This window comes from Peromyscus leucopus, chromosome 20 (assembly GCF_004664715.2).
Source record: "Peromyscus leucopus breed LL Stock chromosome 20, UCI_PerLeu_2.1, whole genome shotgun sequence".
Taxonomy (NCBI): Eukaryota; Metazoa; Chordata; class Mammalia; order Rodentia; family Cricetidae; genus Peromyscus; species Peromyscus leucopus.
In genome coordinates this window covers 61,247,205-61,260,446 of record NC_051080.1, presented here as the reverse complement: position 1 = coordinate 61,260,446, position 13,242 = coordinate 61,247,205, and the positions used below count along the sequence as shown (strand labels likewise).

The 13,242-nt window shown below is 40.0% G+C and overlaps 1 protein-coding gene across 2 annotated transcripts in view; it reads left to right on the top strand.

Annotated features, from left to right (window-relative positions):
• The first annotated feature begins 784 nt into the window (after positions 1-784).
• Positions 785-13,242, top strand: part of Taf2 (TATA-box binding protein associated factor 2) — a 67,995-nt gene continuing 55,537 nt past the window's right edge. For both annotated transcript variants that reach the window (XM_037197793.1, XM_028871915.2), the window contains exons 1-7: positions 785-1,100; positions 1,551-1,605; positions 3,954-4,114; positions 7,030-7,148; positions 8,656-8,797; positions 9,574-9,805; positions 11,857-12,041. In XM_037197793.1, coding sequence (XP_037053688.1) covers positions 1,018-1,100; positions 1,551-1,605; positions 3,954-4,114; positions 7,030-7,148; positions 8,656-8,797; positions 9,574-9,805; positions 11,857-12,041 — 977 coding nt within the window. In that variant the 5' untranslated portion in view covers positions 785-1,017. The remainder of the gene's footprint in view (positions 1,101-1,550; positions 1,606-3,953; positions 4,115-7,029; positions 7,149-8,655; positions 8,798-9,573; positions 9,806-11,856; positions 12,042-13,242) is intronic.

Below are 13,242 nucleotides of genomic sequence, written 5' to 3'. Positions count from 1 at the left end.
GTGGTCCCGCATGAGAGCGGTTGTCAGGCATTTATGAGCTCTACCTTTACACTGTATGGGTTTAATAAATTAATGTTCATTGGGAACAAATATTTCCTAGTTTTGGAGCGTTTGATAAAGTTATGACTTTATTTTCCTAATTGGTTTCGGTTTAGACCAGCGTTCAAATAATTTAAAATCAGCTAATGAACTTGTCAACAGGACCCTTAGAAATGGTAAGGAAAGTTAAATCTACGAAGGTGGCAAAAGTGTTAATGGACAATCCACAATTAACAGGGAGTTAACAGATACTGGTTTGCCACTTTGACCCCGCAGGAACAGGAAATGCATAATACATCGGCGCCAAAATATCTTTAAAATTTTTCTGTATTTATGGACGTGATTCGATTTATATCTGTAGATGCATAAGAGATGCCGAGGCCTTGGGACAGCGGGGCTTGAGAGTCCCCTGCGGTCTAGTTACACATTTGCAGTTTAAACCACAGGGTGCAAATGGGTCGCGTTGGCTACGGACACAGCGCAACGTCTCGGTTTGGGGACCGTTTCCACCTCCTGGCCCCTCACCTCGGTTATACCTGGCGCCTCGTCCTCCACACTTAACGCCCCCTCCCTTCCTTCCCGCTCTTCTCGTCTCACCCAGTAAAATCGTTCCTCTGTTCTAAATGTTCAGAGACAAACGGGGAAACCAGGAGCCAAACCTGTACATCTCGCTTCGGCCCTCAAGCCCCGCCCACTGACGCCCGGACCAGACTTCCGGGTTCTGCCTCCGCCGGGTCCCACTTCCTCTGACGCAGCGGGTCAGGGGTGACCGGCAAGATGTCGGCCGTCAGCGGCACTGAGCGGCTGTAGCGCGGCTCATCTGAGTGACAGGGGCCGGGCGGAGGCGGCTGAGAGTGGCCGAGGAGGGGAGGCGAGGCCGAGGCCGGGTGGCCGGGCGCCCAGGGTGCACGGGCCGCTGCCGGGAATGCGCCACAGCCCCCCGAGCAGCCGGCAAGGCGAGCCCCGCCGGAGCTCTTCATGCCGCCCACCGGCATAGAGCCCTCCAGGATGAACAGGAAGAAAGGAGACAAGGGCTTCGAAAGCCCACGGCCGTACAAATTATAAGTACCCCGCCTACCCCCATCTCCCTGGTTTTCACCCGTCTCTGATTTTTCTTTTCTTTGTTTGCATGAATGACTTGATGGGTCTGGGGAACGGATGGGGAATTAAGAGTCCACGCCAGTGGACCCGATGTTTGCAGAGTGGAAACGTTTTGAATGACAGCATTGTTCAGCAGATTTAGGCGCCTCCCGCCTCCCGCCTCCCGCCTCCCGCAGGCTCATAAACCCTTTTTAAAAGTACTGCTATAGTTTTGTCAAGATAAACCTTTGCATGGGCTCTCGCTAGATTTAAAATAGGCAGATTACTCATTTAGTACACTTGGAAGATATAAACTTAGCAATTTTGCTGGTGCGGTTTTTGAGCTTCTTAGAACATAGTTCTTATTTGTACTTGGGTACAGCTATGCTTTTATTTAATAATAGTTGTTTTCTTTTCTTTTTTTAATATACAACCCATCAGGTCGTCTGTATCAACAACATAAACTTCCAGAGAAAATCTGTTGTGGTAAGATCATTCCCAGTCACCATAAACAGTATAAGTTGCCTTTCACAGTTCTTTTTTTTTTTTTTTTTTTTGTTTTTCGAGACAGGGTTTCTCTGTGTAGCTTTGCGCCTTTCCTGGAGCTCACTTGGTAGCCCAGGCTGGCCTCGAACTCACAGAGATCCGCCTGGCTCTGCCTCCCGAGTGCTGGGATTAAAGGCGTGCGCCACCACCGCCCGGCGCCTTTCACAGTTCTTAGAGATTCTGTAATCTTCCAGATGATGGATGGTGCCTCAAGAATAAGAAATTAGAATTCAGTCTGTTTGATTGTCGTATACTTTTGCTATATATGTTGCTTCTGTTTTCCCTACCTCTATCTTTTCCTGATTAAAATGTTTAATACATTAAATATGTTGTGGAATAGACAGTCTTTATAGTCAAGCACTTTCACATCATGCATAAGACAAGATAAGCCTGTAGTGAGATTTATCTCGTGAACAAATTAAAATGTACACACATTGATTCATTTGGTTATGCTTGCTGGTTTTCACTTAATCTAAACTCATTTATTTAGAGTGGTCATTGAGTGATTGACAGGGTGATTTAAGACAATTTTGGGCTAGGCATGGTGTCACACAGCTTAAGTCCTAACACTAGAGGCAGAGGCAGACAGATCTCTGAGTTTGAGGTCAACTGAATCTTCATGGAGAGTTCCAGCCCAGCTAAGACTACATGGAGGGAAGGGGTGGGGCGGGTCTATGTATTTTGGGATTTCTGCTACACTGGCTCATGGTTTATACCTTTTCTTTTTCTAGCACAGGATCTTGCTGTATAGGTCAGGCTAGCTTCAAACTTGTGGCCATCCTCCTGTCTCCACTTCTCAAGTCCAAATGTTACAAGCATGTGTTACCACCAGCTCAGTGTGTACTTTTAAATACACTGCTTTTCTTCACAATATTTTTGCCTTTGCTTGTTCTGATGTCAACCATGGATCCATGCTGATGGTCTGATTTAAGAGTGTGTGATTCTTACTTGGGAATTGGGAGCATAGTGACTGTAGAGTTTTTGAAGAGTTGGTCTAAAAGTTATACAGAAAATATTCACGAACTTTATTTAAATTCCTTGTGCCCAGAAGATTATAGAATAGCAGGAACAGATAGGTCTAGATCTAGCTAGCATTTTCTTAGCTTTTTTGATTTATATCTAAAAGTTAACAGTTAAAATACTTTCCAATAGTACATATCTCTTAGGGTGTCTGTGTAAATGTTTCCAGTAGCATTCTTGTCCTCAGAGTTGGTATCAGGATTAGAGAGGACCTCAGAAGGTAATGTGGCACAGATGTGTAGAACTAGCCATTATGTCCAGTCCTCTGTGCCGATGGTTTGATTGCTCCTAGATACTTCTGTTGGAACCTCTAAAATCTTGGTACTCACTACATCTGAAACATTTGATGCCAATCAGGAACATGAAAATCACTGCACATGCATTCCATATTTCACCCATCTTTCCCATTGAGTCAGTGTAGTATGTTGGTAAGAGTGTTCAGCAGTCGGTTGTATCATAGAGAGTTTTTTAGATGGACTGCACACCCCTCAGGTAACATGGCAGAGGTGTGTATCACGTAGGACTGCTTGGCAGTAAATTAATTGGTCAGCATTTGGAAGTACTGCTGCTCCTGCCTGCTTTTGCTTTCTCTGGCAGTACTTGCTGATCCATATTTCCTCATTTAACTCTCATAAGGAGACTCACACTTGTTAGTTTTAGTAGTGTAGTTTTTTTAAGCCCATGGTCTTTGTGCTATCAGATTCTTTTATATCAACCTCCTGGTTGTGACTCCCTCCCCCCCACCCCCCATATTATTTTCTGTTCCTCCAGCCTATTGTGGTTGTAGTCTGCCTAGAAATTCTTGTATTTGAAACTAGTGTGTGTTTCACTTTTCTAGTCAATGACTTATCACAAATTACACAGTTGAAGGAAGCACCAGACTGGTGAAATCTAGATAAATTGTACTCGTTCAGCCACTGGTACAATTAATGATTGAAATTAAGATTCTTGGAAAGCACTCGTGTGTGTAGCTATTTGGAATTTTATCTTTGGAGGTAGCATATATAAGTAGCAATTAAAGAAATATGCTCTAAAACATTCCAGCATTTTTTGTTTTTGTTTTTTGTTTTTTTTTCTTTTGGTTTTTCAAGACAGGGCTTCTCTGTAGCTTTGGAGCCTGTCCTGGAACTCACTCTGTAGACCAGGCTGGCCTCGAACTCACAGAGGTCTGCCTGCCTCTGCCTCCCAAGTGCTGGGATTAAAGGCATGGGCTACCACTGCCCAGCTTCATTCCAATGTTTTTTAATAGCTGTTCTTTATCTTTACAGGGATTCGTGGAGCTGACTATATTTCCTACAGTTGCAAACTTGAATAGAATCAAATTAAACAGTAAACAGTGTAGAATATACCGAGTCAGGATCAATGACCTGGAGGCTGCTTTTATTTATAATGATCCAACCTTAGAAGTTTGTCACAGTGAATCAAAACAGTAAGTTATACACCTTAAGAAGCTTATGTTTATGCGTCATTCCGTCCGTTGTTTCTAATGATTGTCATGTTAATGTTTTTCAACAAGTTTTCCACTATTATTATGTTGTATAATTTCTGTTACTTTTACTGCATTGAAAATTTGACTCAAGGATTTTCCCACTTTTGTCCAATGTAGTAAGTTATTAAATTTCCCTTCCTCATACTACAGCTTTAAAGAAGTATTATCTGGCAAGTTTCAGTACATATTTTTGGTAAATTGTCTTACCCAGTTTTCTGTTTTAATGTTATGTAAGTGTTCACTTCATAAATACCAGAAACTAGTTTGAATGAATTGGATGGTCGCCATCATCTTTAGACCAGAGACACTTTAAAGTAGTCTTTTAGGAGTTGGGAATTTAGCTCAGTGGTAGAGTGCTTGCCTAGCAAGCGCAAGGCCCTGGATTCGGTCTTCAGCTCCAGAAAAAAAAAAAAAATAGTCTTTTAAATGTTTGCGCTTTATTGAGTATCTTAGGTAGTACTGCATCTGCTGTCAGCTGTATTTGCTGGCATTCTTAAAAAGTCTTCATAGCACTGGGTCTTACTATTTCTGTGTTTCTCGGTAGGTTACAGTGGGATGTCAAACTCAGCTTTAAACTCTTTTCAGTCAAGATGGTATTTTAACTGGCCTAGGATAGTGTGTCATATTGCCTTAAAGCAGAGTTCTCAAAGTGTATTCCCAGACAAGCAATATCACCATCACTTAGGAACTTTTTAGATCTGTCAAATCTCAAGTATTAGCCCAAACCTACTGAATCAGAGAGCATGGAGTCTCTCAAGTTGTGCTTTGCAAGCCTTCTAGATGATTCTGATAGAGTCTGAAGCTTGAGAACACTGTAGCCAGGGATTAGAAGACTTGGGGACCCAGGTCTTAGCCTTAGGCATAATTATGATGCCAATAATCATTGGTTTAGAATCTTTCAAGCTCAGGAAGGATATAGGAAAATGGTATTGGAAAAGTCCAGGGACCCTCTGAATTATTCCTGAAAGTTCCCTTTTCATGAAGGTGAGTTGCTAAAACCCCAGTGTTCTTACTACACTAGTAGAACTGACATAAAAAAAAACTTGTTATGAAACTATGTGCATATCCTGTTCTGCTGAAGAGAATAAAATCTACTACAGAGTAGTAAACGGTATTACTGCTAATGAGTGGAAGACAGGCCTATAAAATCCCATTGTTGTGCTAGAGGATAGAATACCTACCGTATTCGCCTTGAACCCTGCATTCATGATAGAGTAAGAGGCTAATCACAAACTACAGTGTGCATCTGTTCTCACCAGTGATTTGTTGGGAGTAGCCAGCACTCAAAGAGAATGGCCTGGGATCTGGGATAGTGTACCTAAGAAACAGCAGGCATCCTAGTCTGTTGAGGAAGTTAGCTTTGCTTCACTCTGTATTTGAAGAGAAACCTCATCTTTTAGTGTATGCACAGGCTAAGCTAGGGCTAAGATAACTCCTAAATGTTTTTTCCAGTGAAGTGGATGATGAATCATCACTTTCATTGTGTGAAGAAAGAAGTTATAAAGGAAAATCTTTTCAAAGGTTAGGCCTTTGGTGGATCCAGAATATACTTTATAATTTCCTTCTGGTTAGTAACCGATCTTAGTAGATAGGTCATTCAGTAAGCGTTTATCTAGTTTTCTTGCTGGCTGTAGAAACTTAGCTGCTCTTTAAGAGAAGGGGTATTTGTTTGCATATTGGTTTGTTTTGAATCATGGTCTCATTATGTACCCCAGGCTGTTCTGGAACTCACTATGTTGACCAGGCTGGCCTTGAACTTGAGGTAATTCCCCTATCTCAACCTCTCAAGTACTAGAATAATAGCTCTGAGCCACCACAGCTGGCCAGTATTTGTTGTTGCTTTTCCTTGTCTTTTTTTCTCTGACTTGTTCAATATGGGACTGCAATGGGCTTTAGAGAACAAAGGCTCTAAAAAGTAACTGAACAGTTAGTGAAAAGGGTAAAGAAATGCAGTTTATACATTGTTACTTAATCACTACCCAGTTCTTAAGAGGACTTGCTCCTGATGTTTCTGGTTGTCATAACAAAGAGGGAAGTGTTCGTTTATATATTGTGGTGTTGAGAAGGATCTTATGTAGCCCAGGATGGCTTCAGACTCACTTTGTAGCTGAGGGTGACTTTGAACTTCTGACCCTCTTACCTACCTAGTGCTGGAGTTACAGCTGTGCCCTAGTTAATACTCCTGTGTGCCTGGCAACACTGTAGTTTGTCGACTCAGAACACACCCAGAAACCTGTTATTAAAAAGAAACTATTTGATTTGTATGAAACATACTTCTTTAGTTTATAAAATACTTTAATAAAGTATAAATATACTTGAAATACATCAGTATTTTTAAAAATTGGTCTTTGATGTTTGCGAATATATGTATACACATGTATGCAGGTGCATACCCTGTGCAGTCTTTACATTTATATTAGAAAGCTGGTATTAAGAAAGTAGTGATTTTGGCATTCCAGAGTTAATGAAGGATGTGAACACAATGATCACTTTAATAGTTCTTTTTAGCTGTTGGGTTTTTGTTTTTTTCTTTTCTTTTCTTTCCTTTCCCTCTGTCCCTCCTTCCGTCACTTTCTTTTTGTTTTAGGCACAGGCTGTCCTTGAACTCACAGAGATCTTCCTGTCTCTGCCTCCAGAGTGCTGGGATCAAAGGTGTGCTCCACCATGTCCGTCACGTTATTAGTTCTTATCATGGGGAACAGCATCAGGAGTAGTTAACTTGGCTAAAAAGAATTCTTAACAGATTGTGTAAGAAGGCATAATCCTTAGAAGTAATTGATGTCCATTGATATTAGAAAGATCTTGGTGAAATGTGTGGCTTCTTATTATTACAAGTTGGCTTTTTATCTCCCCAGGAGAAATCTCAATTATTTTTCCAATGCATATGCAGCTGCTGTTAGTGCTGTGGATCCTGATGCCGGGAATGGAGAACTCTGCATTAAGGTCCCATCAGAGCTCTGGAAGCATGTTGATGGTAAAGCACCAGGAATGTATTACTACACAGTAAAATAAATCCTATTAGATGGAGAGGCCAGAAAGTTAGTGATGCCTGAACTGTACACTAACCACGGTTGGAAAGTGATTGTTAGGGTCACCGATTGATAGGAGTACATTAGCTGTTACAGCTGTTACAAAGTAACTGGTTTCTCTGTTTTCTGAGATGCTAGGAAACCAGGGCTTTGTAGATGCTGGCCTTCTCTGTTACAAGGCTGTCCACCAGCTCCTTTCATTGTTTCTTGTTTTCTTTTTCAATGAAACAGACTTTAAAAGTCATAGGGATAGAGCCTGTGTCAGGTAGTGTCAGAGCCCTTTGGAATTGTATCATTTTTGCAGCACTAATGGTCCTAAAAACCCTCTAGTTCAGTTTCTCCTTGTTGCAGAAGAGCATCCTCATGTCCCACAATCTCAGTTCACTGAGCTCATCTGTGTTAGAGCAGAAGCTAGAACCTGGGCTCCTGCCACATGGCCTGTACACTTGGTGTTCGTCCTCTCTAAAGCCTCATTTCCCTTTCTTTAAAAACGTAGCCATTACAATTATTGTTTAAAAACTCCTTCCTACCTTTATTTAGTCTCACAAAAGTCAAGGAAAGAAGAAAGAAAGCACTTTGTTTTCATTGTGTTTGGGAGCAGGTGAGAAAATAGTGGGATTATTCAGTTTAGGCTCAGGTAGATGCTTATTGCATATTCACAGGGGAGAATTAAAATAACTACATTTAACAAGGCTTTTCCTATCTAGATATAAAATGTCATTTAGAAGCATGATAGATGATGCAATTTCATGAGTAATCCTCCCCATCCTACCTTCTGTCCTGTATGCTCCAAAGTCAAATAGAGGTAACAGTTTGGGAGAAAATACAAAAGGAGAAAAAACTTGAAACGTAGAATTGCAATTGGCTTTGAAAGGCCTTAAAGCATCCACATTAGGGGTTGTGGAATTTTTTCTGAAAACATCACATGTCAAAAACATTGAGAAGAGAATGTGATGCTCCTGGTACTATGCTTGTGAGAAACCGGAAGCAGCACTTAGATTGATTGGAGGCGGGCCATCAGCTAGTGTAAGTGGAAACACTAAAAGCCTACATTGTAGCAAGTGGTATGGCGTGTTTGTGTTTTCGTTTTTTTTTTTTTTTTTTCTCGAGATAGGGTGTCTCTGTGTAGCTTTGTGCCTTTCCTGGAACTCACTTGGTAGCCCAGGCTGGCCTCGAATTTACAGAGATTCGCCTGGCTCTGCCTCCTGAGTGCTGGGATTAAAGGCGTGCGCCGCCACCACCGCCCAGAGGTGTCTTTGTTTTTATGTAGTGGGATTTGATCCCAGGCCTCTAGCATCTAGGCAAGTACCCTACCCCTGGAGCCACATCCCAAGCAGCTCTGTGGTTTCTTAATCTAATGCTCAGGCTATGGTTCTCATTGGTGTATCTTCAGTATATAGGTTACTGTTGCTTATTTGTGTGTCAGTGAATGGATGTATTTATTTGTTGCAGAGTTGAAAGTTCTGAAGATACATATTAATTTTTCTTTGGATCAGCCGAAAGGAGGTCTTCATTTTGTGGTACCCAGTGTAGAGGGGAGTATGGCAGAGAGAGGTGCTCATGTCTTCTCTTGTGGGTATCAGAATTCTACAAGGTAGATTATAAATTCATATATTTCGATTAACTTCATTTTTGTGATTGCATTTTTATGTATTGAATATGCACTGTATTTATTTATTTAGAATGACAAGTGTAAGCTTGATTTTTTATTTTTCTCTAAGCTGCTTCTGAATCATGTTGTACTGCTTATTCCTTTTCAGTCTCATCATTTCTTTCTTCATCTTTTCCTTTACGGACCAATCCAGAAATAATCCATCAGCTTGGTTCTGTAACTTGATGGTGAAGTTCAGCATGCATACAGAAAACTGTCCACATTGAAATGCAGAAACATAGTAACTTTCCACAAATGAACAAACCCATTGACTGAGCTCACACAGAGATCAGCACAAGTAGCATCACCATTTGGCAGGGTCTCTCTGCCTCCATTCAGCATTCCCACTTGGCATTCTGTCTAGTTCCTCTGTTTCTGAAATACCATCCATTGTGCTTGGTTTTGAATTTTAAGTAAAACGCACTCATTCATGCATTGTGCTCTTTGTAGCTAGCTTTTTGTTGTTTAATGTTGATAGGTTTACCTACATCTTTATGTGAAATTGTAATCCGTTCATTCTCGTGTTCTGTAGTTGACTGCATGTTTTTGAAATATTTTATAATGTGAGTACTTTCCTCAGATTATTAATTCTTTTAAGTCAAAGATTATATTTTAGAATTATTTATATTTTGGTGCCTTGTACTAATTCTGTCATATAGTAAGACCTGACCCGAGATTTTAAGTGTAAAGCATTTTCTGTACTGTTAATCTGTTTGTAGATTTTGGTTCCCATGTGTTGATTCATACTCTGAGTTGTGTACATGGAAATTAGAATTTACAGTAGATGCTGCAATGGTAGCCGTGTCCAATGGAGATTTGGTGGAGACAGTATATACCCATGATATGAGGAAGAAGACCTTCCATTATATGCTTACTATTCCGACAGCAGCATCCAATATCTCCTTGGCCATTGGGCCTTTTGAAATACTTGTAGATCCGTATATGCATGAGGTAAGTCATTTCACCTATCTTGTTCTTCTCTGCACTTTTTCTCCTTAGGAAAAGGAGGCACTAATAAAATAGTGTTAGCTTTAACTGTCAGGATTGTCACTAAAAAGAAAAAGTTTCACATCACATTTATTTGGAAAGAAAACCATTTTCTTGAGTTTGTTTACCAGGATTCTAACCCTTCCTCAGTATGCCGACGTGAGATAAATCTTACTACTTTTTTTTTTTTTGAAAGGTCTTTCTCTGCAGCATAGACTGACCTTGAAGTCATGTAGGCCATTGTACTCTGTACTGCAGTTTTTCTAAATTAACTCTAAATTGCAGTTTTTCAGCTTCATGGGGCTGTGACAAAAAGGATATTAGTAATGACAGTTAATTTTAGCAACCAACTTAACATGCTAGCCAGCGTATACTTCATTTTTTTTTTTATAATGGTAAGCACTGAGTTAGAAAACAGATCAAAGTTTTCATATATTTAAAATAGTTTACTTATAATACTTGTATTTCTCTAATCATAACATATTTCCTGTTAGCTTTGACTCCTTTTGAGGTATCTACTTTTTTAATCTTGACCTTTCAGACTTTTAGGTTTATTTTGTTTTGTTTTGATTTTGTTTTTGTTTTTTTCTGAGACAGTCTTCCTTCATAACCAAGTCTTTCCTCAAACTCATGACAGTGTCCCTGCCTCAACTTCCTGAGTACTGAGGCATGCACCACTGCATCTGGCTTTTATCTGTCAAAGTTTTGCCTCCCATGCAATGATTGTCGACAACACCGTCTTCTAGATGAAACCTCCGTAGGTTTCTGTTTGTTTTGAGGCAGTCTCACTCTGTAGCTCTGGCTGGCTTTAAACTTGTGATCCTCTGTTTACTGCGCTGGAGATGATGGACCTGGGAGGATGGAGCTGATAAGTGGTTCTGACTAAAGCCTCTCTCATGCAGTAGCCAAGTTGATTGAGAGCATCAGACAGTCTGTACTCCGATGGTAGAGTCGAGTCACAGGTGTAACGGGTACATTCACAAGGACAAGGTGCAGGTGGCTGACAAGCCATTTGTGGCCACACGTGGCAAAAACATATAAACAATAGCCAGTTGTAATGAATAATCTGAAGTAAACTCACTCCTGTCCGCTGTACTTGGGAGGGCCTTGAAAGCACATTCCAAGAACAGTTTCAAGTTTTTGAAGACACTGAGATCACATGACTCTTGTGTGGGCTTCTTGGCGTTTTCTCACAAGCACTCAGAATTCTCCTCACACAACTCCATTCTCGGAATGTGTACAGACAGTGTCAAGAGCTGAGATTTCAGATTTGTGCCACCGTTCCTGGCTTCCTCATTCATTCGGATAGAATTGTTTCAGGAGACAGTCTATGATACATGTTTTGAATCTAGCTTAGTGTGAGAACCATGACTACTATTTCTCCCGTGGGTCTCTTTAACCTCCTTGCTACCAGTGTGTCTCCCCAGTTTTCTGTGTGTAGCTGACACAGTAGAGGGTGACGAGGGTGATTGTTCTAGGGGTGCAGCTTGTTCTGGTCAGCATTAACTCTATGCTGAGGTCTCACTATGGAGCCCGGGCTGGCTTTAGCCTCCCAAGTTAGATTTGCTCTTCTGAGCCACCACCCAGGGCAACAGAAACTCTTCATTCCCAGATTCAGGGACTGAGATTTAGTGGTACTTGCCTGGCATGTGAAAAGCATTAGATTCAATCTTCAACATTACTAGCAAAAATTACTAAAATATTACTATAAAATATGCAATATTTGCTAGGTTTAGACACATGAGTAAGAGATTATGCTAAGCCTTTAATTTTAATTCTTTCTTGTTTATGAAAAAGAGAAAAAATTCAATTTGGAACCAGTTTTATTTTCATTATGTGTAAGCTTTTAATAAACTTATATAATCCATTTAAAATTTAATTTTTAGTACAATGAGCATTTTGTAAAACTAATCTGAAAAGCCCACTAATTTTACAACAGCTATTTTCAACATTAAGAAATGTATTAAAAGCTAAATCTGTCCTTTCTTTGAGATGATTGTCCTTTTACTTTGCAGGTTACACATTTTTGTTTACCCCAACTTCTTCCATTACTTAAACATACCACATCATACCTTCACGAAGTTTTTGAATTTTATGAAGAAATTTTGACTTGTCGATATCCTTACTCCTGTTTTAAGACTGTCTTCATTGATGAGGCGTACGTTGAAGTGGCTGCTTACGCTTCTATGAGTATTTTTAGGTTAGTGTCTCTTCAAATGGGGAATGCCTAATTAGGGTAATGATAAAAGGAAAAGCTACTGACTGTATGATCAGTTTTAAGATTGGTTTTGAACTTCAGGTGATCGAGTTTATAGTTAACCTGGTGTGTTTAAGAATGTTAGAATGTTGGGGTTGAGGATTTAGCTCAGTGGTTGAGCGCTTGCCTAGCAAGTGTAAGGCCCTGGGTTTGGTCCTCAGCTCTTAAAAAAAAAAAAAAAAAAAAGAATGTTAGAATGTAGCTTCGTGCATAAGGAAGTAACACATCCTAGTGTCTTTTTCCAGAATTATCCTTCACATTTCCATTTCTGGTTTCATTCTTAGTGTTTAATGTTTGTAAATGTTTAATTTCCACATTTATGGGTCATTAGTATGTCTTTTTGTAGCACTATAAAAATGTACTGGTAGGAAAGGCGCACAGCTACACAGAGAAACCCTGTCTCGAAAAACCAAAAAAAAAAAAAAAAAAAAAAAGTACTGGTATCCTCCATTTGTTGTTAAAAAAAAAAGCAGATTCTTTTTCTTTATTTTAGTCCTCCTTTTCTGCACTTTTTTGTCGTTGTGGTTTGTGTGTGGGTATTCTAAATTTATAAGTTTTAGGTGTCAGGGCCTTCCCTAACTCATGTGTCACATGAGATTCTAATACTGTGCATTCTCCAGAACATGGTTAGAAAAACTGAATGGAGCAGTGTATTTGGAAGTAAATAACAGTGCCAGAATGTACTGGACACTCGAAAAATGGTTGTAATTTTGTAATTGGGTTTCTGATTTGGGGAGAAGTGTCTCCATACTATGTATTTCAGGGTGTCTGTGCACCAGGCTGAACACTGGTTTACTGGAACGTGCCTCTACATCCAGCCTTGGTAAAGATTTGTGAAATTAAGTAACTCCATGGTATTGGGATTCATTTCTGATTAACACACTAGTTTCTTCCTCACTCCCCAAAATAGTGATTTATTTTTTTTTTTGTAAAATCAATAGAAAACATTTTCATTGTGTTCCTTGCTTTAGAAAGATTGTGAATTTCAGATAAATTTTGGAAAGATTGGAAAACTCTCAGGTAGACTATTCGTGACTTTTTCCTTCTGCATTGAACTTGAACCTAACACTGAATTGCTTGAGGAGTGCAGCTACTGTATTTTGACTGACCAACTGCTCATCCCTTGGTCCTAAGTGGCTACCGT